General features: G+C 44.6%; 3 protein-coding genes and 1 long non-coding RNA gene across 7 annotated transcripts in view; 1 reads left to right on the top strand and 3 right to left on the bottom strand.

Annotated features, from left to right (window-relative positions):
• mipol1 (mirror-image polydactyly 1) overlaps positions 1-9,251 on the bottom strand; it is a 51,093-nt gene extending 41,842 nt beyond the window's left edge. The window contains exons 1-2 of one of the 2 annotated variants that reach the window (XM_085441485.1): positions 9,194-9,251; positions 1,905-1,996 (exon numbers count right to left, since the gene is read on the bottom strand). In XM_085441485.1, the coding sequence (XP_085297611.1) occupies positions 1,905-1,914 (10 nt within the window). In that variant the 5' untranslated portion in view covers positions 1,915-1,996; positions 9,194-9,251. Of the gene's footprint in view, positions 1-1,904; positions 1,997-3,763; positions 3,862-9,193 lie in introns of those variants that run through there. The other variant, XM_085441486.1, reaches the window with a different exon arrangement.
• On the top strand, positions 583-18,746 carry LOC146685680 (uncharacterized). Of its 3 annotated transcripts, none has more exons than XR_014916736.1 (4): positions 583-1,194; positions 3,811-3,898; positions 17,397-17,543; positions 18,354-18,746. It is a non-coding gene; the product is annotated as an uncharacterized LOC146685680 (long non-coding RNA). The 3 variants fall into 3 exon arrangements; XR_014916734.1 differs by lacking the exon at positions 583-1,194 and adding an exon at positions 2,003-2,218; XR_014916735.1 differs by lacking the exon at positions 583-1,194 and adding an exon at positions 2,003-2,283.
• On the bottom strand, positions 4,055-9,252 carry lg19h5orf63 (linkage group 19 C5orf63 homolog). The gene is made up of 4 exons (XM_085441487.1): positions 9,194-9,252; positions 5,613-5,710; positions 4,518-4,574; positions 4,055-4,272 (listed from the first exon to the last, which is right to left on the bottom strand). Exons 2-4 carry the CDS (start codon positions 5,703-5,705, stop codon positions 4,108-4,110), a joined length of 315 nt encoding a protein of 104 aa, XP_085297613.1. The 5' UTR covers positions 5,706-5,710; positions 9,194-9,252; the 3' UTR covers positions 4,055-4,107.
• traf3 (TNF receptor-associated factor 3) lies at positions 10,730-18,394 on the bottom strand. Its single transcript, XM_085441484.1, has 14 exons — positions 18,337-18,394; positions 14,409-14,559; positions 14,073-14,238; positions 13,918-13,969; positions 13,467-13,571; positions 13,211-13,375; positions 13,046-13,126; positions 12,866-12,940; positions 12,644-12,736; positions 12,421-12,561; positions 12,147-12,324; positions 11,667-12,010; positions 11,402-11,593; positions 10,730-11,306 (listed from the first exon to the last, which is right to left on the bottom strand). Exons 2-14 carry the CDS (start codon positions 14,554-14,556, stop codon positions 11,271-11,273), a joined length of 1,776 nt encoding a protein of 591 aa, XP_085297610.1. The 5' UTR covers positions 14,557-14,559; positions 18,337-18,394; the 3' UTR covers positions 10,730-11,270.
• Positions 18,747-25,281: the final 6,535 nt, after the last annotated feature.

The following is a 25,281-nucleotide window of genomic DNA, read 5'->3' as shown; positions in this document are numbered from 1 at the left end:
CACTAAGATTCAGCAACATCTTTTCTCATTTTCATTAATCAGCAGCGCCGACTGTTCATCATCATCATCGTCACTGTGTGAGTGAGGCTCCTGGCACCACAGAAGAAGAAGTAAACAGAGACGCATATGGAGGCACCGGGCGACTGAATACTGTGTTTGTTTCCTGCACAACTGTTTCACACGCAGAGTTTGATCTGAGCGAGGACGCCGACAGACGACGGATTATCACCACGGGTGGGGGTGGCGGGGGTGTTGATGTAAAAAAAAAAAAAACTAACTGCAGCTTTTCTTTTTCTTCTCCTTCAATAATTCAAGCACACTCTCTCAGCGCTTTAAAGCATGAGGATAATCCCAAAGACGATTTGGGTTTAAATAAATAAATAAATCAATAACCGATGGAGGGCCAGCGACCCCGGTGTGCCGCTCACAGACTGTAAAGAAAGTCTGGATTTTGCCATGGTGATGTCACCCACTCGCTCGCTCTAAACATGCCTCTTTTTGCTGAAGCGACCTGCCCGCTGAAACGTGAGAAGCGATCACGTCAAACACTTCCTGTCAGTCATGGAGATGAAATGAGTGTTGCCTTGGTAACCAGCGATCACAGCTGTCACTGATCTCCAGCAGGTTTCATCCTCTGTGTTAACACGAGCCTCTCAGCCGATGTCTCACCGCAAACACAAAGTCCAAATATAACATGTCCTCGAGACACATTTACACAGCAGATTACTGAGCGTGCTCAGCAACCATGAGGAGGACGCTCTCAGAGCTCGGAGGACAGCTGATTTTGAACAGGACTCTGTCCCTGTGAGCGGCAGCAGGGCTCTGATGTGAAGGAGAACAGCTCCCCCTGGTGGACATTTGCTGACATCACCTCGGGACCTTGGGCTGCTTCCATCAGGCTTATTGATCATCAGATTTATTGATCTTTGTGTCATTTTTCGGCACATTTTCTGGTTTTATTTCACTTTTAAAAAGACAGACGGGTGTTTCAGACGGGTTGAGCTTCACTAGAATTCGGCCGATTTATTTTATGGGACCAGCAAATTTGCATCAAACTCATTGATTCAAAACTCAAAATCATCAGCATGTGAAACACGAAGCTCAGGAGATGTTGCAGACAGGACGTCAACTTCCTGTCTAAGCGATGGGGCGGGGTCTGATCAACGAGCACGCCTCACTGAACTGATCACAGAGGTAGGTAGGGACCACACAGCACGCAGCAGAGGGCCGCCAATGACCCGCCAGCCACACTCTGAACCACTGGTTACCCTGCTTAGCAGTAGGATTTACAGTAATATTACCTGTGTTCACATATAGTATCTGTGGTATTACAAGTAGTATGACCTGTGTAGTATCTCTAGTATTTACAGTAGCATTACCTGTGTACATATATAGTATCAGTAGTATTATGGACGATCCGGGGGTTTCTCTGTGAATGTCACGTTCCCGTGGCAGCGTGCTCGCTGCTCGCTCAGATTTGAAGTTTCATTTGTCGCTGTAGAAGTTTTCTTCCCACGCAGAGTGAACAGCGGACGCTCATGTTTCTGTCACTTTTTACAGAATCCAACTCAAAGTAATGTGATTACTTCCACGCTTTAAACGCTGCATGGTCGTACTTTCTCCATCACTCCATGTTATCCATTGTTGATCTGCACACGTCTGTTACCACGGACGCCGCACGCTCGTACGTCACTCACGAGACACTGACAAACAAAATCACGGTTTAGTAACGCAGTAACACTGCGTGCTCATGGGAAAGTAACAGTAAACTAATTACTTTTTTGCAATAGTAATCCCTTAGTTTTTTCAGGTAACGAGTAAAGTAATTGAATTACGTTAGTACTCATCTTTTATTATAGGTGATATTACCTGTGTAGTATCTGTAGTATGTACAGTAGTATTACCTGTGTACATGTCCACCAGAGAGTCCTGGAGCTCTTTGCTGGGTGTCGTTGTGGGCTGACTGGTCTCTTCTGGACTTTGTGATCTGGTTTCCCTGGAAACACAAATACACACTATCAATCACCGCTGTCATAGTTGCCTGAGGTTGGGGGATGGAGCTAAATGCAGCCAAACAGAGAGCCACAGGGAGCATCACTCAGGGAACCAGAGTGACAGGGAACCCTTTTTCCTTTAGTTTTTGTTTCAATAGAGACACATTTGAACAGCACACCTCAGCACTGGAGAAAAAAAACCTGCCCACCACACCTGAAGCCAGGTGACTGTCCACCAACTCAAACATTTATATTGTGACCTGCAGCAGCAATAAAAACTGATTTACAGGTTTGATGGATTTTCTACTGATTTATTGATGTTATTGGCAGTGTTGGGGAGTAACGGAATACATGTACCGCCGTTACGTATTTAAAATACAAAATATGAGTAACTGTATTCCGTTACAGTTACCGTTTTAAAAGGTGGTATTCAGAATACAGTTACTTTGTTGAAATAAATGGATTACACTGCGGTACTTTCCTGTTTCATTTTGTCGCGGGTCAGGACTGTTTGGGTTTTGTTTGACAGCTACGTGCTGTTGTTCCAGGCGGCAGCGTACGGTTGCCATGGTTACAGGGCGACGCTCTCTCTCTCTCTGCGACTGTGTGTTTCCAGGGTGAGAGAGCGCCTTTTCGTTGTTGTTGTCCTTGTTGTTGTGCTAAGCTAACAGGCAGAATGCTACAAGCATAGCTCTAAAGAATGTAGCATCATGGGCAGTGTAGTCCGTGTTGCAGGGAGAATAGACTGCCATACACGTTATGGGTCTGTGAGCGCGAGGAGGGAGAAAAAGGGGAGTGGAAAGGTACGAGTTGTCATCGAGGAAAAACGGGAGCTGGAAGCATGTAAATATAATAATAACCACTTCAGCCAAGAAGAGTGCCTGACGAGCCCAGTTGTAAGTAAGCTATTAAGACTCGACTGTACACCGTGTTCGTGTTTTCCTCCGAAAACAATAAGTTCCGTTGGAGCAGTCTTTCAACGCCTCTCTCTGTCTCTCGCAAGAAAAGTTGACCCACACAACAAAGTAAAGCTATTTTTCGGCTACAAGCCGACAGGGACCCCGCCGTATTAGTCAGAGGTCCCTTTACTACAGTTCGGAGTCGCGGACCTTCAGTAATAGTAATAAATCACACAGCAATAGTACATTCACGTTGTTGTAAAAAGCATGATAATATATTAAGTAATCCAAAGTATTCAGAATACGTTACTGTCATTGAGTAACGTAACGGAATACGTTACAGAATACATTTTGAGGCATGTATTCTGTATTCTGTAATGGAATACATTTTAAAAGTAACCTTCCCAACACTGGTTATTGGTTCATTTCTTAGAGCAGCTCAGAGTGACTCGTGCTTTCTGACCTTTAAACAGGAAGTAAAGTCTGATTAACGGTAACAATGTCAGAGGTAACGAGGTGACCTCCATCAGGTAAAAGAACCTGACTGGTCATTCCTGCGGTGGATTCCCGTGGTAATCAATATTCTCTCCACGTGAATCGTTTCCCTTATCAATACACAGAGCACAGCTAGCCCCTCTCTCCCTGTCAGCAGCTCCAACAGCCAATCAGATGGCTCCTTCATGATCCAAACCTCAAGGCGGCACCGCCAGTCCCTGGAATTATTGATCCAATACAGGTTTAACTTGAATTCAACTTTTACAGTTAGGCGTTCAACTCTGGACCTAATCACTAGATTATCACTTATCAATTACTGATCGATCAGTTCAGCCTGTCTGACAGATTATTGATCACCGATCAGACAGTTCTTACTTGAGTTGGAGCTGCAGCTCATTGATCTTCCTCTTTGCCCTCTGCAGAGCAAACTGAACATCTGCCGCTCTATGCGACGCCATCGCCACAACTTCACCTGCCTGAGAGCATGCCTGAGGTCTCCGTTGTAACCAGGTAACACATCGAGGAGGAGCTGAGCTGTGATTGGCTGACAGTTATGTGAAGGTTAAATATTGATAAGGTCACGGGATCGGGTGACTCGAGAAAAACAGGATCTGTTTCACAGTGATGTCACAGTGAGGCCTGCTCTGATTGGCTGTGTAAAGATGACACAGTGAAGCCACATATTTCTTAATCACTTGTGTTTATTGCTTATTTGTGAGTTATTGGCCTTCGGCATCTTGCAGCAGTTTGTCCAGCAGGGCAGTGTCCACACGGTGCTTCATCACAAACTGACCATTCAGGTGGAACACAGGTATGTCCCACCTGTACCTGTCCCACCACAGCCGGTTCTCTGGGAGGCTGATGTCCACCTGCTGCAGGACCAGCTGACACACACACACACACACACACACACACGCGCACCCACGCACGCACACACACACACAGGTAAAATACGTGGAAAACATACAGACTTTCTTATCAATACTATTGTGAACATGGCAATCAATCACATCCCAGTCTATCAATAACACATCATATATCAGCCTCTCAGTCATCACTGATCAATCAGTAACGTCAGTTCAATTAACTTTAAACTTTATTAACAACAGTTTTATAACAAGCTTCTCACCCGGTGTCTGAACGGCTGCAGCTGCTCTTTGGCTTCATCACACAGAGGACACGGATCCTGCAGAAAAATGTGAACTTTATTGCTATTTTCCCCCCAAAGCGTAGTAATAATACATAATCTGACTGGTATTTAAAGGGTATAATATCTGAATTTGAATTATATTTTGGTTTTAAAAAAATCAAGTCAATGAAAGTAGAAAAATGTTTTAATATATATGAATTTTATAGCATTTTGTAAACATAAACAGGGGGTGGACATTTTTGGCCACGAACAAGCTGAGGGAGTTTTGTTGTTTTTCTGTCACTGCACAAAAAAAACAAAGATGCATAAAACTCATTGATACGTTTAATTATTGCTACGCATCTAACCTCCACCATGGTTAGAAAATAAATCAGTTTGCATGTATTATTTAGAAAAAAATGGGGATTTTATTCCTATTTAATTCATTACAATTATGTGATTTAACTGGTATTTAAAGGGTTAAAATTCTGAATTTGAATAAAATTTAGATTATCATGAACAGCACTGATGCTAATCTAAAAAATTCAAGTCAAAAAAGTGGAATTTTTTCTTAATATATATGAATTTTATAGCATTTTGTAAATGTAAACAAGGCGTGGCCATTTTTGGCCACGAACAAGCTGAGAGGGAGTTTTTATGTTTTTGCTCTCCCTGCACAAAAATAACAATGCATTATAATCAGTGTTGATGTGAATCAATTACATGCCCCAGACTCTACTATTAATAATACAAGAAATTTCAGTAGCAATGCAATTATATAAAATTGTGAGATTTGAGGTTGTCTTCCAGCTAGTGCAGTGGGCAAATAAACTGGTGTTTAAAGGGTTAAAAAGTAATAATTATTTTATATTTATGAAAAGAACTGAAGTTAGTTAAAAGCTTTATGCAGAAAAAAATTGGAAAAAAATAAAAATAAAAATAATAAAAATTACAGACTTAATCTGTTGGTGGCCACTTTTGGCCACGAACAAGCTGAAAGGGTCGTGATTTTGAACAAACCCAGAAGTCCAGACGCTTTTCTTTCCAAGCTCCTGAGACTATGATGTTAATGTATCGAACAGGTGTGGGCGTTACCTTGGTGAAAAGTGTGAGAGTGGGTAAAGTTCTAGTGGAAAACAGTCGGAGCTGCAGGGTTGCAGGTCCACAGAAACTCTTCATCACAAACATTTCATCTGAGAACACCAAGAGAGACACAGTTACTGACCTGCATGCAGCTGGGCCTTCAGAGAGCAAACACGTCCTCACAGAAACCAATCACAGGTTCAGCAGGCAGCGCGTTTGTGCACGCCACTGTCCTCCACGCTTTGGTATCATTTCAGCCAATCGTGCTGCATCTCAATTTTCATGAACGACGCCGCTTACAGCTGCACAGTCACGCCAGTCTTTTGTATCATTTCAGTGATACATCAGTGCCAAGTCTCAGAGTACTGGGGTTACTCAGGTTATTACTCAGATTACTGAGGTTACTCAGATTACTGAGGTTACTCAGGTTATTACTCAGATTACTGAGGTTACTCAGGTTATTACTCAGTTTACTGAAGTTACTGAAGATACTCAGATTACTCAGGTCACCCAGGATCAGAAATGGGCAGTAACGCGTTACAATTAAGGCATTACTGTAATTCGATTATATTTTTTTAAAGTAACCAGTAAACTAAAGGATTGCTATTGCAAAAAAGTAATTAGATTACTGTTACTTTCCCATAAGCACGCAGTGTTACTGCGTTACTAAACCGTGATTTTGTTTGTGAGTGTCTCATGAGTGACGTATGAGCGTGCGGCGTCCGTGGTAACAGACGTGTGCAGATCAACAATGGATCACATGTCGTGATGGAGAGAGTACAACCATGCAGCGTTTAAAGCGTGGAAGTAATCACATTACTTTGAGTTGGATTCTGTAAAAAGTGACAGAAAGACGAGCGTCTAGGGCTGCTCAATTAATCGAATTTTAATCACGATTACGATCTGGGCTTTCAACGTTCATTAAAAATGACTGAGCCGATTATTAGCCCCTCCCTGCCTCGTGCTTTACTCTCGCGCTGCTCCGTGTGGTAAATCGAGCGCACCTCTCTGCATTTCGAACACGCATCACAACAATTAAGAGGACCCGAGGGAAGCTCGGAAAGCTAAGCAGAAGTTATTTGGAGAGGAGAGTGACTGCCGTTGGTTGAAAAGCGAGGTAAAAAGAAAAAAACTTCAGTGGTGTGGAAACATTATGGGTTCGCGTTTATAAACTTTGCTATGGTGTAGTAGCTGCACCACAGAGCAACACTGCAAAGTTCACTAAACATAGATGTTTACATTTTTCATTTATTTCTTATATTGCAAACATTTGCACTGTTATCAGTATTTGCACACTGTTTTATATTATTTTTTAAAGTCATTATTCAATACATTGTTATTGTTAACCCTTTAAAGCCGGTCAGAGCAGCACACTCCGTTTTGTGTAACTATTTTTAAATCCCTGTAGAACCTGAACCTGTAAGCTAGCGCAATAATTTTTTTTGCATATGAAACCAGAGGAGTTGTACTTACATCTTATGCCATCAGCTTGCCCTCGGTCACGGTTTGCTTCCACATATAGCTTTGCAAAAATTGCATAAAAAGCACTTGCGGGAACAAAAACAATATTCCAGACACACGTTTTGCCGATCCGATCAGCTGTTCGTGACACTTCCCACAGTGAAAAAGACGTCAGCGCGAACTATCGCGTTTCCTGCCCAAAACCGGAAGTGACGTCATTTTCGCGGAAAATGTAGTTTTTTACTTGTAGGCTTCAAAAGCCTATACTTGTGTCTTTATAAGCCATGTTTGACTTTTCTGAATAGTTTCTGGGATGCTTAGAACTCGAATTGCACTGCTGGAAATAGTTTATTTTGATGCACATGCTGTTTTCTTTGCAAATTTGCATCATAAGATTGTTTTTTTGTTTTTCCTGCAGTATATAAAAATTGGTGTATCTCCAAAATAAAACTATGAAGACACTCAAAATAAATTTCCTGTTGTTGTAAACTATTTTTTGCAACTTTTTAAAAAGTATTTAAAGTTTTGAGGGATAAGCCTCTTAAATTTCTCCAAGAAGAAATATATGTAAAAAACAAAACAAAAACGATTTTCAATTTTTTTGTAGTTTATTGCACTTGTTTGCAATTAATGTAGTTACTATGGACTTAATACATACATATTATTAAAATATGGGCTATAACAGTTGTATTGATGTATAGCAACTTGAAATGCTCCCACAAATGGCACTACAACATGTAAAACAATAATATAAGCTCTGGCGCACTTGGTTCTATGGTAGGTCTTAAAGGGTTAAATAAATATCGTCATATAATCGAGATCTCAATTTCAGTGAAAATAATCTTGATTATCATTTTTACCATAATCGAGCAGCCCTATGAGCGTCTGCTGTTCACTCTGCGTGGGAAGAAAACTACAGCGACAAATGAAACTTCAAATCTGAGCGAGCAGCGAGCACGCTGCCACGGGAATGTGACATTCGCAGAGAAACCCCTGGATCCTCCCACTGACATGACCGCTGTGGGCAAACCTCCACCCGCCCCACTCCTGCTCAACAGCTGACAGTAGATTTAAGAACTGCTGAGTCTTTGATTTTATTCATTTTCTGCTGTGTTTTACTTGCATCTATTTGAAAGAGTGCAAACACAAAACGTGATTTTATTTTATACGCTGGAATATGCAGAACATAGCTTTAAATGTTAAACATTTCTTCCCGTCAAAGACAGTTGAAATAATTTAATTTGTGCTTGAAGCATAAAGTTAAAAGTTTAAATCGATTAAAACAATTTTAAAAAGACACTTTTTCATTTGATTACATTTTATATGATGGATTATACAGAAAAAATAGAACTGGGCTGAAAGATCTATGACGTTATTACGTATTCAGGTTGTGTATCAAGTTTTAAAAAGTAACTAAGTAATGAAGTAACTAATTACTTTTGAAAATAAGTAATCAGTAAATTAACTGGATTATTTCTGGTGAATTAATCAGCAACTAGTATTTAGTTACTTTTTTTCAAGTAAATTGACTCGCACTGCTCAGCATACTCAGGATATTCAGATTACTCTGAATAGTAATATTACAAAGGATACTCCGATGGAAACTCCGCATGAGAACACTTTCCTGAGAATCTCAGCAGTCGTCAGCTTCATCATCTCAGCTCATGATAAAGTTTTTCCACATTATTTTAGTTTGCGCGCGCACACACACACACACACACACACACACACACACACACACACACAGCATTACAGACCAATCAGCTGCCAGCGCGTCACACAAACACCTCACTGACAGTTACACCTGTCTGACAGGTAGAGCCTGTTCCTTCCTGTCAGCTTTTAAGCATATTTATTCGTATTTTGTTTTTACTTTGTTGTTTTACTTATATATTTAAACACACACACACGGGGGTTTTTTTGTTTGTTTTTTTACACACAGATCACACACCGTGCCGCTTTTTGTGTTTATTTTTATTTTATTTTTTTCGTGAAATCATTTCTAAAGTAACTCAATCGCTTGTCGCCCTTTCAAAATAAGAGCCTGTTTTCTGGTAACCTTAATGCTATCTGTTAGCCTGTTGGCTCCCCGGGGCTCTACGGTTCTACAGCTAGAACCGAGCTTCACTTACCGGGTCGGGCCTCGCAGCCCCGCTGGGTCCGGGCCGGTGTTCTGGGGTCCTTCGAGTCTTTCAGGTTCGGTTTGAGCCTGAAGTCTGGAGCTGAAGCACAAACTCTTAGCCGCTTCTTTTTCTGCGGATAACGCTCTCTTCTTCTTCTATGGTTAAAAAAAAAATAAAAATAAAAAAATCAACGAGCCGCCGCCGTTTCCTGTGAGCAGCGCCACCTGCCGTCCTCCTTTCCTCCTCTAAAAAAATCAGTTTATCTGGCCTTTTAATGTTTTTGTGCATCACTTCCAGTGAAGACATTTAAATGGATAATCTCGTCATCCTCCTACAATCTGTATTTATCCGTGTGTTGGAGTTGTAGTACTCATCTTGTGCTTCGAGTGGGTAGTGTCTCACACATCACAGACTGTCCACCCCCTCCCTCGACCCTACGGAGGATGCCATCACCCTTCACACAGCGCTGAGCTATCTGGAGAAGAGGAAGATGCTCAACACCAAACTGGACCACCTTCAGATTCCCTGATCCTGGGATCCAGAGAATAACCTGAAGCTGAACATCCTTAAAACCAAAGAACTTATAATGGACCTCAGGAGGCACAGACAGGTCCACTTCCCCCCTCATTATAAACGGAGGACGGGTAGAATCTGTTTCCACCTTCAGGTTTCTGGACACCCACATCTCCCCTGATCTCACCTACAACCTACAACACCATCGCCGTGGTAAAGGAGGCCCAGCAGTGGCAGCACGTCCTCGGTGTCCTGAGGAAGAAGAACCTCAAGAAAGCCTTCATTTGTCACATGCAAGAGGGAGAAAGTGGGAACGCCTTCATCAAGAGCCAGATGAAGACCTGGACCAGGACCTGCTGCTGCTCCTCAGTGGAGAGCGTGCTCTCCTGCCTGGTGTTTGGTGCTCAGGGGCCACGACTAAGAACAGGAAGGCAGCAGAGAGGGTCATTAACACCACCCAAAAAAGCACTGACTGCCATCTGACACCCCTGGATGGCATCGCCAGATCCTCCTGTCTCAGGTAAACCAGTGAACTGCCCACCGCCCGTTGGACCCTCTGAATTGAATTCAGTCAGGTCGCACACCTCCAGACAAACAGCTTCTTCCCCTGGGGGAAGACTGTTATCAGACTGTTATCCCCCCCGACACACATTGCACCCTGCCCACCAACCAATCTGAGCCATGGTGTGAGTGACCCTCATCACTCAGGTCACTTGCACACAGACTGTTCACACCAAGTTTCTTCTACCTCAGGATATTAAAGTTTCTTGAAACAGATGCTGGAGCCTCTTTTTGCCTCGGTTTGTCTTCACACACATTGGTGACCCACACCTGTGTCGAAGATCGAGTCGCCACTGTGGACCCCGAGACATCAGTGACAGCAGCAACACGCAGCAAAACCGCCAAGTGACATCATGTGGCTACGCTATTATTTCACAGGCAGAGAGTTCCTTTATTGATGACCTCATCAGTGACGATAAAACAGGAAGTCTCCGCAGAAAAACTTCACAATAAAACAAGTTTGTTTTCTGTCAGTTTTATTTTCACACAAACATTCAAAACTTTAAAGTGTGCAAATGAACCGAACGACTCGCACGAATTCTGTCGACGCTCGGAAACCCACCAAGGCCACAGAGCAGCCAGTCCGCACCGCCGGGCTCTACAGGAGTCTGCTCTTTATGTAGTTTCATCCGGTCTGATCAGGTTTTCGGACTCCTCTGTGGCTGTAGTGGATTTCCTAGCATGCCTCTGTAAACGGGTAATAAAAGGAAGTAAAGCTCGATGCACAGCATCAGTAACGAGCAGCAACAACGTCCTCATAGTGGCGGCCATGTTGGCTCTGAGTTCTGTCACCACGGTGACACTGAGTCATTCACCCCCCCACCCCCGCGCGCACACACACACACACGCGCACACACACACACACACATACACACACACACACACAGTTTTGTAGTCCACCAGTCAATAAAGTTCACTTTGACTGGCTGCTTCCTGTCTCTTCTTCTCCATCTTCCCATCTCTGATCCTTCCCATAATCCTTTGCTCTGCCAGGTGCGCACCGGTCACACGGTCACAGGTCAGGAAGGTCAGAGGTATCCACGGTAACCTGCCGGTCAAACCAATCACCACAGGTTAATTCACTCATCGCTGAATTTATCAATACATAGGTGGGGTCTGTAACCCGCAGGACACGCCCCTCACCTTGATGAAGATGGTGTCATCTTTAATGTAGGTCCCCGTCTCCAGGACAGTCTGCGACACGAACAGCGGGCAGCCGGACGCGATGTTCATCTCGGCCACCGGACGGCGGAAACTGCTGCTGTTCGGGTCCGGTTTGAAGGCGTCGCCCAGGTGCTTCCTGGAGGGACCCTGGTCCATCAACATCAGGGTCACCTGACAGACACAGACCGCATCAGAACACGCTGTTCACGCTTCTGCGGTTAATCACACAGGAAGTGAGGTGTACCTTTTGTTTGAAGGGCCAGGGCAGCAGGGCATCGTACTCGCCCCTCATCACCACAAAGAACAGCGACAGGTGCGTCCCCTTGCCCATGCCGTCTCCGTTCAGGTAAACTCGAGCACACATCTTGTAACCGAAGTATCCGGTGTAAAACGGCTGCGAGTACAGCGACAGTGTCTTCGCTGCCACCGCGTCCTGTTTCCGCCTTTTGTAGTCGCGGATCTTCCAGATTAGAGTCCCGTTGTAGCTCGCCGTCTCCAGCACCTGGAAACGCAGGTCCATGTCAGCCAATCGGATCTCGTGGACGCTCAGCATGTCGTCATGGCGATTCAGCTGAGTCTCCAGGGATGCTGCAGAGAAGAAGACGTGCACCGGGAGTTATTGATTATCAATCGACAAACAGCCGTAGCGTGCCCTAAACCTCTGGTGTCTGAGACTACAGCCCGTCCCCAGACCCCAACGGCGGTACAGAGAGGCCGTTCTAACCTAGTGTGTGTGTCGTGGATCCGGATCCGCCGCGTCCACCTTGCTCCAGAGCGGCGAGCCTCGTCCGTACGCTCTCCAGCGTTCCTCGCAGGCTCTCCACCTCATCTCTGAGCAGACGGAGAGAATGCAGCTCCAGTTCCACCTCCAGCAACTTCTCTGAGTGAGAGCTCATTAGTTTCTGTGGAGAGAGCACAGATTAACGTGATGAGCGTGTCTGTGGACGGTGGGAGGAGCCCACGCTGTCAAGAAAAAACCACCAGCGAAATGGCGGTACCTGCATGGTGGCGAGTTTCTGCTCCATCTGCCGGTTCTTCTCCCTCAGCTCCTCGTTCTGGTTCTCCAGCTCCGACAGTCGGCTGCTGAGCGCAGGAAGCACCTTGTACCGCTCCATCAGCTCACCTTTCACATCTTCCACCTGGAAGCAGAGAGCGCTCAGGTGAGCGCGCGCCGCACTTTCTGAGGAAGATGTGAAGTGTTTTACGTGCCACCGTGGTTACCTTGTTCTCTAACGACAGGTTCCTGTTTGCCATCATCTTCAGGTGTTCGGCTGCGAAGGTGGACTCGTGCTGCCTCATGTCCTGGTTCAAACCCTGAAACACAGCACACGCAATATTGCAGTACATGCATTATGAAGTATTAATACAGGTGTATAACTGCAGTACTGTGGTACATGAGCCACAGGTCTGCCACACGTTTAGTGAGAATGATGATGAAACTACCTTGAACGTGCAGCCGTAGCGGTGGAACTGACAGCTGACCTGAGCTTTGGGACAGTCATGCTGGTGACCCGAGAGCTGAAACAGCACAACATCAATAAATCAATAGATCGATCGATCACTGCGATCGGAAAAGCTGAAAGCTGAAGGGTGCGAGTGATCCGGGAAAAACTGGGTCAGCACCTCGCTCCGGGGCAGGGAGGCGAAAGAGCAGTGGTTTGGACACATCACGGGGAACGCCGGACAAACCGTATCTTTGTGTTTCTGAAAAACGTTTTTAAAAACTTAATTTTTCACAAAAATCACCAAAAAGCAAGAAAAAGAAGCCAAACGCTGCCCGCGGCTCACCTGCAGGTCTGTCAGGGGCATCTTCGTGCTGCAGAACTCGCAGGTGGTTTCTCTGTGTTTGCATTTCCAGCTCAGGTGGTCGGGAATCTCCTTCCTCATCATCCTCTCCTTACACTTTCCCAGCGGGCAGGGAACCTCGAAGAACGGACACACGTTCAGGTGGTCCTGCAGACACACAGGTGAGGCAGGTAAGTGAATTTCTGCTGTATGCAGAGCAGCCAATCAGAAAGCGGGATTTTCAGGTACGTGTGCTCACAGGTATCTGCTGCAGACTCATCTGCTCCTGACAGCCGTTCGCCTCGCTGCGGCAGTAAACCTTTAGCGACATGATCTCCCGGTGGCAGCAAACGTCTTTGAAGATCTGAAACACAAAGCACAGCCTGATCAATCACACAGCCCGACGAGTGATCACAGATTGCTCAGTAACTGATCGGGAATCAATCACAGACCAGTGGGGCTGTCAACATTAACATGCGTTATCCGTCGCCAGGATTAACGCGATTAAAATTTTAACCAAATGAACCCATCGGAAATGCCTCTCTCAGCGTATTTGGGGCAGTTTGTACAAAGTTGGTCCATTCTGCGCTCCAGATGGCTTCATCATGTTAAAACTTTATTCATAAACACAGATTAACAAATGTTAACGTTGACAGTCCTACTGATCAGTCAACAACGTGATCTCTGCTGTGATGTCACTTCCTGCCCACCTTGTCTCTGAACAGTGGCTCCATGTCAGCCGGACACACCGGGTTTGGACGACTGCAGGAGAGAGGACACAAAAGTTAAACGCTGACACCTGCAGGGTCGAGCAGGAACTCAAATCGACGCAGTGTTTCCCCTGAGTGGGAGTGGCCTGTCTCACCTGAGGATGTCGCAGATGCAGCTGTTACAGAAACGGTGTCCACACTCGGTCTGGCGGGGCTGACACAGGACCAGCCTGCACGCCTCGCAGCAGTATTTAGCTTCTGGAGTTTCTACAAAGTGATCTCTGAAGCCGCCATGAAGAGGCAGGAAGCCTGCGGGCACACCTGAACACACACCTGAGGTCAGAGACACACCTTACCGAACCTGTCCTCAAAGAGGATTCACACCCTCCTGGCTTCAAAGGCCTGACTGGGTCTTAAATAACCTTAGCCAATCAGATCAGCCACCGTGTGTGAATCCTACCTAACAAAGATTTTTTTTTGAAACTCGTTACCTTGCTGAGCGGTGGGCTCACTGGAAGGCCACAGATTGGCTGGGCGGTGAGAGGGCGGGGCTGCCGAGAGGGGCGAAATAAGGGAGGGTGCCACCTGCTGGAGGGGAATCTGCACCTCCCTGCCGTCAGCACTCCTCCCCGCGGACATGACCTGAGGAAACATTAAAAGAAACATTAGAACCCAACAACTGAGTCCAGTCTGCACGTGCTCAGTGGAGTCCAGCAAGGGGCGAAGGGGCGTGGCCTATAAATAGGAAAGTTGTCAGGTCACATGTTAATTTAATTAGAAAGTGCAGCGAAAACAGGTGAGAACAGGTGAAGGAGAACAGGCAGTGAGCTCAAACATGGGAGTTTCAGCTCCACTGGTTCAGACCAGTAAAACCAGTAAACAATCTGAAAACCTTCATACATGATTTCATGATCCAGCCTGAGATCTTTCCAGAAGGTCTCAGAACTTCCACATCAGTCTTTGTGATGTCACAGGTCAGGTTTAACCATGTACTGCGGTGCGGTGCGGCAGGTCATTGATGACGAGAGAAACGGCGACCTCAGCTCGGACACTCGTGATGTCATGAAGCCCAGTTGCTTTTCTTTCCAAGCTCCTCAGATTAGCATGACCTGGTACCTGAGAACCTTCACAGATATGTCAGAGTGAGTGTCCAAAGATCAGTTGGTCTTCCTCCGAACATCTCAGACTTAGGTAGGTCCTTCAGGTGGACCCTCGGGTGAATCCTGTAGCTTCTGGCTGAATGTCACGGGAACCCCGTCTCCGACCGGTCGGCATTCACAGTTTTTCCTTTCGTGTTTTCGTGGATCCTTTAAAAGGGCCGATGCTACCTGAACCCTCGATGGGTCACCTGATGACCAGGTGGACGTTTGCGATTGAAGAATCACATTTTGGTCATGTTGGAACTCCTCGTGTACAGTGTGATCAGACATTTAAATATTACACTGACCTTTAACCCTCACAGCAGACGTCCGCCATGATGTTTGAGCAGCCCTGGACGTGAGTCCAAATGTTAAATAAAGGAAAAAGGTTCAGATACTGAACCATTAAACTGAGGAATGAATGCATTTCTCTCTCAGTTAAAAACATAAAGAGGATTTCAGAAAATGAACCTGTTACTCTGTTTTCTAAGTTCATGAAGTTGACGGTTGGATAACCGGCTTTAACTCCAGTCAGCTGCTCTGAGCTGACTGACGTGCAGTTTGGGGTTTTTCCTTAAACATGTGATGTTTCAAAAACAGCCACAATGGAAATGACCTCAGTGTTCTGATACTCACTGCAAAAAAGTACTTCAGTACCACAGTATTACACTATTGCTGTATCACAGTACTGCAGTATTCTATTCTATTTTATTTATACAGTGCCAAATCACAACAACAGTCACCTCTGTTCATCTGGACGTTTGACCGCTGCCCCGACAGCACAGACGGCCAAACACGCAGACCGAGAATCCCGGTCACGGATCGGACGCACGATGAGGAACAACCAGACTTTCCGACATTTGTTACAGTAACCTCGGTGTGCACGCGTGGTTTACCATCATTTCCTGCTGTTCGGCTCTGACGGGAAACCCGCCCACTGCAGCCTCACACACCTGACGAGCTACCTAGACGGTAGTTCGTCAGGTGACATGAGATGTGCCTCCTCAGTGAGGCGGTGGCGCTGGCGGGGTTTTGATCAGAAGTATTTACCTAGCTTATGTTATGTTATCAACTCACGAACATTCAAAGAGCCGACGCATTTTCAAAACACAAACAGTGAAATCTGGTAAAAAATGAAAGATTTGAACATTTGAATAAATCCAGAAAGAGGATCCACACACTTCACACAGGAATTCTGGGTAATTTCAGAAGCATCGGGTCAGCTGACACATGAAAACCTGAAGTGAGAGCTTTCATGACCTCACACACAGCTGTGACCTTTAACCTCCACACACACACACACACACACACACACACACACACACACACACACACACACACACAGAAACAGAAACACACACTTCCTGTCAGGGATGCTGGGGACTTTTCCATTCACTGCATCGTCAACACACACACACACACACAGACACAAACCCATCCCTTTCAAAATAAAAGCCCCAAATGAGTCAGTGGCATTCTAAGGCTTGAGTTAGAGTGAAAGCTCGTCACTGATGTGCAATCTGGATCTGCCAGATGTGTGACATCACACCTACGTGTGTGATGTCATGCCTGTGGTTAACGGGTGCTGCGACATGAAGCAGGTGACTGCAGTCGTGACTGAGCACTTCTCAGAAAGAGAAACTGGAAGAATTCACTTCATCACAGGGGTTTTCCTCAGAGCAGCTGATGGAGGATCAGTAACCTGATGATAGCAGTCTGCGCCCAGCAGGGGGTGCCTGTGGAGGGGCAGGTGTGGACTCACTTGGGTTTATTCATCATCCCTGAAACAGAAACATCTGGATGACAGCAGATGTTTCTGAACCTGCAGATGTGCTTCAGCATTAACAGGACCTTCACACATGTCCCAGTTACCCAGTGCTCACCACCATCATCATTATCACCACAACCAGCATCATCATCATCGCCACTATCAGTACCATTTATTTAGATAGCAGCAAAAACACAACAGCAGCCATGTCAGGTGCTTTAATGGCCCTTTGTGAGCAAGCACTTAGCGACAGAGGGAAAGAAAAACGAGCTTTTAACAGGACGAAACTTTCAGCGGAAAGCGGCTCAGGGAGGGGCGGCCATCTTGGGGTGAAGGGAGGATTCTTATCATCGTCTGCTCAGCTAAACACACCATCACTAACACCCATGATCTTAAATTTTGACACGTATAGTGCTGCACAGCACCTGCCCTGCTGAGCAGCTTTTTCTCATGTCTGTCTGACCTGTACTGGAGCGTTCTGGGTAATGTAGTCAGACCCTCTGGGTGTTTTCTGGATTTTTCTGATGCCCAAATAATGATGATGACATGGTGTTAACATCTGTCTCGTCCAGGTGTTTCCTCAGCGGGATCCCGTCAGGCCGCCGTTAAGACACTTATGGGTGACGATCAGAGGTCAACCTGAGAGCTCCTGCAGGCTCACCCTGGGTCACCTAACAAAACACGCTCCGCCCCGGGGTATGCTCAGTGTCAGGTTACAGGTGAGACCTTTGATTCAGATGTTAAACATCACAGGGTTTTATTCTCTCAGTGTCCCAATCTTCTCAGACCATCAGCGTCACCTGCATGTCCAGGTGTTTTCATCTGAATAATGGTTTGTTCTGTCAGCTGACGATCAGCTGCTCTCTCACAGGTGAGCTAAAGGTGAAACTAACCTGATAACCTGCGTGTCCTCAAATGAGAAACCACCTGGAAACTCCACATCGGAGGTGGTCTGAGGAGTACTCTTAGTACTTTTACTGCCTTACTATCCTGCTTACTCTGACAGTACTTTGGTGTTTACAAATAGTAAACAGTAACTCCAAGTTCACGTGACCTCACACACACCTGTCCTGTTAACCTTCCCATCACATGTTATCGACACACAAGCCATAATCGATACCAGGAACTGATCCGCGGATCAATAAGAACAATAGAAGCAACAGACTGGGCTCGTCCTGTCTGTGCTCGATTCTTCAGGTCTGACTGTTTTTAGCTCTGCTGCTCTGATCAGGGCATCAATCAAGTTACCGATCGAATTATTGATTTTGTTACTGATCCGGTGGGCGCGGGTGTAAACAGACGGAAAGCCGACGCTAGCCGACGTTAGCCTGTTAGCTCGGTGTGATCGGTAACGGGGATTTTAATGTAAACACAGCTAGCTGTAGCATCTCCTCCAGCCCGCTAACACAGCTAACATGTTCCCGCTGCTCACGCCGAGTCTCCTGTCAATACCGCATCTCTGGTATGTCTCTACTGTGTGTCTTTATTCTGTTTCTGCTCTCTCGGACTCACATGAATCTCCTCCGCAGGCCACAGCTCCTCAGGACTCCCCGGGACCTCCTTCTCGGCGGTTCCTCCGCGGACTCTCTGCGGGATTCAAACCGTCAACCTGCCGCTGTGTCGGAGCCTCCGGGCCTGGGACGGACTCCTCATGGTCCGGTTTCGGGTTCAGGTTCTCCGGCTGAGTGGTTTGTGTGAGCAGACGATGCTGGGATCAGTTCAGAGATCCAGCAGCAGGACGGGCTGAACGCTGGAAACCCCCTCCGCTGCTTCCGCCCAGGAAATCCCCCAGCTGCCCGGAGCCTGCAGGGCGGCGGCGGGCCGCAGGGGGCGCTGCTTCCGCCACGTACAGTTTTCTTTATTTGTTTATCAGGCCTGTCGGGGTGAACGAGAAGCTCACAGTGGCGCTGAGATGTTAACAGGTACGAAAGGGCAGGGCAGGAGCATGTTTTAGTTCATTAAGTCAAATAATTTCAGTTTAGTGTTTTCAGCTCATTCTTGCTTCCACTGATGTGGGCTTTGACCTTTGCATTTTTACGATTATGAACAACATAATCATTTAATTTACCAGAAAGTCCAAACTTGTTTCCTCTGTAAGCACTCATTACTGATGCTCTGATTACAGATGCCTGTAAAATTTTCAGGCATCTGTACTTTACTTGAGCAGCCTATTTATTTTTCTAACCCTTTTTACTTTAACTCCCTACATTTTTAAACAAATATTTGTACTTTGTTCTTCTTACATTTTCAGAAAAGAGACTCATTATTTTAGGTTCATCTATAGTTTATACTCAGAGATAACCTGGGCAGGTGAGTGCAGGTGCCGGTACTTCAGCATCTCGCTAGCTCTACAGAAGAGGAGCGAGCATAAAGGGAGTAACGTTTTTAAGTGTCAGGTAATTTGAAATGCAGTGTTTCTATGAGCTCAATAAACATCAGCAAACACACAAACTGTTTGTGTGCAGTTTGTCTCGCAGTGTGTTGCAGCTAAAGGTCCAGCTGACATGTAAATCATCGTGTTTTTAAATCCATACATGTGACATTATGTTTTTCACATTGTGAAACCTGCTGCTAATCAAACTGAGGCAGACAGTTATTTAAAGGCTGCATGAAAATCCTCTGCAGGATAAACAGGTTAATTTGTACTGTGATGGTTTAAAGTAAAGAACAGTGTGTGACTGGTGCACAGTGGCTGTCTAATACAAAGACAGCATGAACAGCAGACTGTCAGTGTAGAGGATGGCCAACTGATGAAACATCTGCTCACATCTGGCTAAATCCAGGTATGTACATCCAGAAAGAGCAGCAGGTCAGCTGATCACAGCCTGCACACTAAGACAATCTGCTGGAATAGAAATGATTGTGAGTTTGATTATTTTCCCCACACTGAGACAAAACAGCTGATTTTAAGTTCCCCACCTGCTGAATCCACTTTAACCCCTGACTGTACACATTTGCTGTTTAGAGGCAAAGTCTCCCTCCACAATGGAGGCAACAGGAAATAGAAACATATTTTTATTTTCCTTCTTTTTCTCTGCTCATGTTCAAAGACTGATTCAAGTTGAGTACATTTATTAGAGTAGAAATAGAAACTGAAGTAAAGTTTGTATTATCATTTGGTAACATTATTTATTATTACATTAATACATATATATCACAAACCCAAAACCCTGGATGACCAGCGAGGTCCGATCACTCCTCAAAGTCCATGACGCCACCTTCAGGTCAGGCGACAGAGCTCTGTACAGGGCTGCTCGAGCTGACCTGAAAAGGGGAATTTAAAAAGCCGAGACAGACCACAAAATAAACATCGAGTCCCAGCTGTCCAGCAACAACACACGGGAGGTGTGGCAGGGCATACAAGACAATACACCACAGCGGCTACACTGTGAAAGCAGAAAACCTGAGTGTGCAGCTGGCAGAGGAAATAAACGGCTTCTTCACCTGCTTTGAAACACCAAAACAGCAGCACTCATCTGCTTCAGCCCTGCTCCCATCCTCATCCTCACCTGGTTCCTGCACCACTCAACTCACTGTAATGGAGCACAATGTCAGACGATTCCTGAGGGTCCTCAGGAGGTACAAGCTGAACTCCAACCTGCTGCTGACCTTCTACCACTCGTCCATTGAGAGCCTGCTAACATACTGTATGACAGCAGCTGCACTAAGGCAGACAGAGTGAGGCTTCAGAGTGTAGTCAAGTCAGCACAGAACATCATTGGCTGCCCTCTCCCCTCCCTGATGGACATTTATTCCTCCCGCTGCCTCAGCAGAGCAACAAACATCATCAAGGACAGCTCCCACCCTGGTTTTAACCTGTTCAGCCTGCTTCCCTCAGGGAAGCGCTGCAGGTGCATCAGCACAAAGACCCACAGACTCAAGAACATTTTCTTCACAAAGGCCACAACCACCCTGAACTCACACATGCACCGATAACACAGCCCCACCCCCCATTTCATTTCATTTATATATTTTTCTGTTAATACTGTTCATATTTGTACACACGCGTACAAATGTGTGTTTTTAGAGTAAAGCCAGTTTTGGAAAATCATTCAAACTGTTTCCACTGAAAGAAAATCGTCTCCACAGTTTGTCTGTTCTTCACAGCTCCTGCTGTATGGCTTAAAAAAGATCTCTTATTAAGCTGTTGAACTGTCAGCAGTCAGTGCTGGAAAATATTAGAGTCAAAACGTCTTACTGATTTTACCGATTCTATTTCACATTTTGTATTTTACATGCTATATTTACAGATTCTGTTTTATGAATTCTACTTATTGATTGCATCTACTAATTCTAATTATAGTGAGACTGCAACTAAAGATTATTTTGGTGGTCGACTGATCTGCCAATCCTTCTTTGATTAGTTGATTATTCAGCGATTCTGTCAGTAACTCTCATCTGTCCTTCCTGTGGACATAGCTCCTATTCTAGGCTCCAGGACCTCTCCTGCTCAGGTCTGCCCACCTGTGAATATCGCCCCACAGCAAATTAAAATAATGACCCAGGAGACATATGAATTTGAAAAGACTCTCATGTATTTTTAACATTACTCACTTGGACTGTCAGAATAAAATGAAATAAAATATCGGGTGATATAAATTAAAGTGATAGTATTTAGACCAAAAGTAATGTGCGAATAGAAAAGTAAAATTTCAAATAAAGCTTCAAATTAAATCAAGAAGCTTTTATTTTCCAGTCCAAAATAACATGTTTCCAAACGTATGGATGATTTAGTTCTGGCCATTTACCATTTACCATATACCATATATCTTTATTATAAGGTGTCTTTAAAGGATATCTAAGATGAGCCTTGTCCTGCTGTCTGATGGTCATTTTCCTCATCTGGTTGGTTGTCATAAATCAGTTCTTCTGCTTTGGTGTTGAAGCTCTTTGGTCCTTCTGCAGTTTGACAGAAACTACAACGCTGGCTCAGAAGATGGAAAAACCTTTTCTGGTCTGATGAGTCTCAATTTCTGCTGCGACATTCAGATGGTAAGGTCAGAGTTTGAAAGCATGGATCCATCCCGCCTCAGACAGTTTTCTTCAACAATGGTGAAATAATTAACTGAGGTTTGGTGTCAAACACAAGCAATGTTTCCTCTAATGTTTCACGTGTCTGAGCGAGCACACAAACTCCCTGAGCGTCCCTTGGACCACTGTGAGCAACAGCAGACATGTGCACTGTGGTCACGCCAGCATCAAATCCATCCAAGTTACATGGTTTAAAAATAATCAAAATACAGCATTTATATTTATGTTACACTACTTTTAATTAACTGCTTTAGCCCACTTACAATGAAAAAAATAAAATAAAATCTTGTTCATGACCTGTAGCATGTTAACACTATTGGAAGTAAAAATAACTTGAACTCTAATTTTAAAAACACAACTTTATTTTTTCTTCTTTTTTCTTCTTCTATAAAGCTCTGACTTGTATTATGCGTCTGAGGTCTGGGAGAGAGTCTGTAACTCTCTGTCTGCCAAATACAGTAAATAATGACCAATACTGCTGGCAATTCAATCAATCAATCAAAGCTTTATTCGTCACATGCAGGTTGCCCTGCAGTGAAATGGGACCCCCCCCCCCCCCCCGACCTTACACACACAACACAGACATTACTACAAGTCGGAGAGCGGTAGCGTTACCGAAATGTACACTACAATGGGAAAGTACAAGAGGAAAAAAAGAGACCTCTACTCATGCTGTGCTTCCATGGTAGGACAGCAATTAATTACATACAGTGGCTTGCAAAAGTATTCGGCCCCCTTGAACTTTCCCACATTTTGTCACATTACAGCCACAAACATGAATCAATTTCATTGGAATTCCACGTGAACGACCAACACAACGTGGTGTACACGTGAGAAGTGGAATGAAAATCATACATGATTCCAAACATTTTTTACTAATAAATAACTGCAAAGTGGGGTGTGCGTAATTATTCAGCCCCCTTTGGTCTGAGTGCAGTCAGTTGCCCATAGACATTGCCTGATGAGTGCTAATGACTAAATAGAGTGCACCTGGTTTGTAAAAGTGCTGCAACTTCAGTGGTGTGGAACTGGTTTAGCTTTCGTCCGTCAGATACACAACAAAGCACTATTTTTGGTAGAGCATGCTAGCGGGCCGTCGTTATTACCGTGTTGTTTGGAAAATACGGCAAACTTAAAATCAATCCTTTGATTTTTCTGAAAGTCGACAGTGCCCCTTATAATCCCGTGTGCCTTATGTATGAACTCTGGTTGTGTTTACTGACCTCGAAACGATTTTATGTACACGGCGCTCGAAAATCTGTCAAATGCTTTAGTACGACTTTGCTAAGCTACGAAGCCGCACCACTTGATGGATTGTCGGAGCATTACGGCTATCGTAGGCAGGAGCCTCGCAGAGTGATACGTACTGTGCTTCAACATAATATTACCGTATTGTGTGTGTGTAACCTCTTTAAGTTTTGTGGATATTTAGTGTGAATGCTTGAAAAGCATTCACAGTATTGTTCTTCTAGTCTTTATTATTATTTTTTCACATTCCGTATATTTTTTGGACTATCTCCTTCAAAACCGTTCAACTTAGAAAAACCATTCAAACACCGTTAGATTCCTCTTCTTTTGGACATGTGTGCTTGTATTTTTCTCATTTATATTTTTAAAGTTATTCAACTTTTTTCAACAAAAATTTCCCATGTATTTCAATGGAGAGACCCTTTAAATTTTCATTCAACTTACTCCTCTTTAAACTGTATCTACTTCCACATACATTGACGTAGGGCCTCCATTCAAACTTTAAAACGAAGCCAAGACTATTCAACTTGTATTTATCTTTTCAATATCTATTATACTTTTTCTTCAGTTCCAGTTTAAGTTTCATGCTTTTTTTCAGCCGTTTCAGAGTTTATAATGGGTGTGTATGGGACGGAATGTTGGGGCTAGAGTGAGACAGCTCAACTGCTAGAGTGAGAGGAGGGGGGAATTAATCGTAAAATCTTTTCTTAAAACTGCTGCTGTGTCCGCAGCGTTTGCTCTACAGGTATGATTTTACCCTCAAAACGTAGCCATTGCTGTCTTCTTTCATCCAATGTGTTTATTATTGTAATAGGTGTTATGGTTCTTTCATAAATGTCACCAATGCACAGCCTTCTCCCTCCAACTCTTCCATAGACTCTAATGTTAAAAGGGCTCAGAAACTTTGTCTGAAAATCAGAAGCACAGGCTGTCTTTACACTGTCACCACGTCCATATAATAAATGGTAAATGGCCTGTATTTGTATAGCGCTTTTACTCTTCCCCCCTAGGGACCCCAAGGCGCTTTACACACCCAGTCATCCACCCATTCACACACTGGTGGAGGCAGCTACAGTTGTAGCCACAGCCGCCCTGGGGCAGACTGACAGAAGCGAGGCTGCCATATCGCGCCATCGGCCCTTCTGGCCCACACCAGTAGGTGGTAGGTGAAGTGTCTTGCCCAAGGACACAACGACCGAGACTGTCCGAGCTGGGGCTCGAACCGGCAACCTTCCGATTACCAGGCAAACTCCCAACTCTTGAGCCACGATCGCCCCGAACTCCACAAGCATGAAAACTGAGAATTTGGTAGACTGGACATTGCTGGTGCACACCGTGAAATAATTTTGTCAATACGACTTGTACTTTTCATTTGGGAACGATTTGTTTTGGGCAGAGTTTTCTGTTCATTTTAAGCAGCAGAGTGAGGTGCATGTCTGTGTGCGTGTGTATGGAGCCATTGGGTGCAGTCACTATAGCAACTAGGCTCACACCTGCCTGCTTAACGAGCTCTCTCTCTCACTCTGCCAAGATTCATCTTAAACACTTCTCTTTCAACTGCTGCTGTGTCCACAGAGTTTGCTCTACAGCCATCATTTTACCCTCAAAACGTTGCCATCGTTGTTCTCTTTCCAACACCGTGTCTTTCAAAGCTCAGAGATGTAAACCTATAAAACTGTGTGGATCCAAGTGGAGGGACCACATTTTAGTCATTCAGTGATTCAAAGAATATGACATTTTAATATTCATTCAGATAAATTTCCTTTTCTCATTTCTTAGGTTTTTCTAATTTACATTTTAAACATTTTCAGCTATTTTCCAACTTCTTCTTTGTGAACATCAACTTTCAAAAGTTCTGCACTTTTGTTTCCAGGTACTCTGTATTTTCCAGCTCATTCAACATTTTTAGCTTAATATTCAGTCATTAATTCATTTCAGTGTATACATTCAGATTCAAGCATTTACACTGCAGTTTCTTCAGAAAATTCACACAGTATACATGGTTATGCTGAGGATATGTCGGCCAGTTTCCACTGGAAATGCCTTTTGGTTAAACTGTCAGCAAGGAATTTGCACTGTTACATTTTTATATAACTTTAATGCACATAAAAAACAGCTGCTTGTTTAAGTGAAAATACATTGATGGGGTTTTTTGCACTAATAAAGTTGTGGAGTTGT

The sequence above is a fragment of the Copadichromis virginalis genome, linkage group LG19 (assembly GCF_057382275.1).
Source record: "Copadichromis virginalis isolate Kocher_CV1m ecotype Utaka linkage group LG19, C_Virginalis_male_GT1.1, whole genome shotgun sequence".
Classification (NCBI taxonomy): domain Eukaryota; kingdom Metazoa; phylum Chordata; class Actinopteri; order Cichliformes; family Cichlidae; genus Copadichromis; species Copadichromis virginalis.
Note: the sequence above shows the minus strand (reverse complement) of the source record. Positions and strands in the feature narration are given on the sequence as shown.

What these genes read in the sequence shown, in the direction of transcription:
- lg19h5orf63 (XM_085441487.1), bottom strand. Translation starts at nt 5,705, where the DNA reads ATGTTTGTGATGAAGAGTTTCTGTGGACCTGCAACCCTGCAGCTCCGA. An exon ending in CTCTCACACTTTTCACCAAG is followed by an intron (nt 4,575 to 5,612) that starts GTAACGCCCACA and finishes ATTTTTCTGCAG; the next exon opens with GATCCGTGTCCTCTGTGTGA. An exon ending in TGCAGCCGTTCAGACACCGG is followed by an intron (nt 4,273 to 4,517) that starts GTGAGAAGCTTG and finishes TGTGTGTGTCAG; the next exon opens with CTGGTCCTGCAGCAGGTGGA.
- traf3 (XM_085441484.1), bottom strand. Translation starts at nt 14,556, where the DNA reads ATGTCCGCGGGGAGGAGTGCTGACGGCAGGGAGGTGCAGATTCCCCTC. An exon ending in GCTACGGCTGCACGTTCAAG is followed by an intron (nt 12,737 to 12,865) that starts GTAGTTTCATCA and finishes GCTGTGTTTCAG; the next exon opens with GGTTTGAACCAGGACATGAG. An exon ending in ATGACACCATCTTCATCAAG is followed by an intron (nt 11,307 to 11,401) that starts GTGAGGGGCGTG and finishes TTTGACCGGCAG; the next exon opens with GTTACCGTGGATACCTCTGA.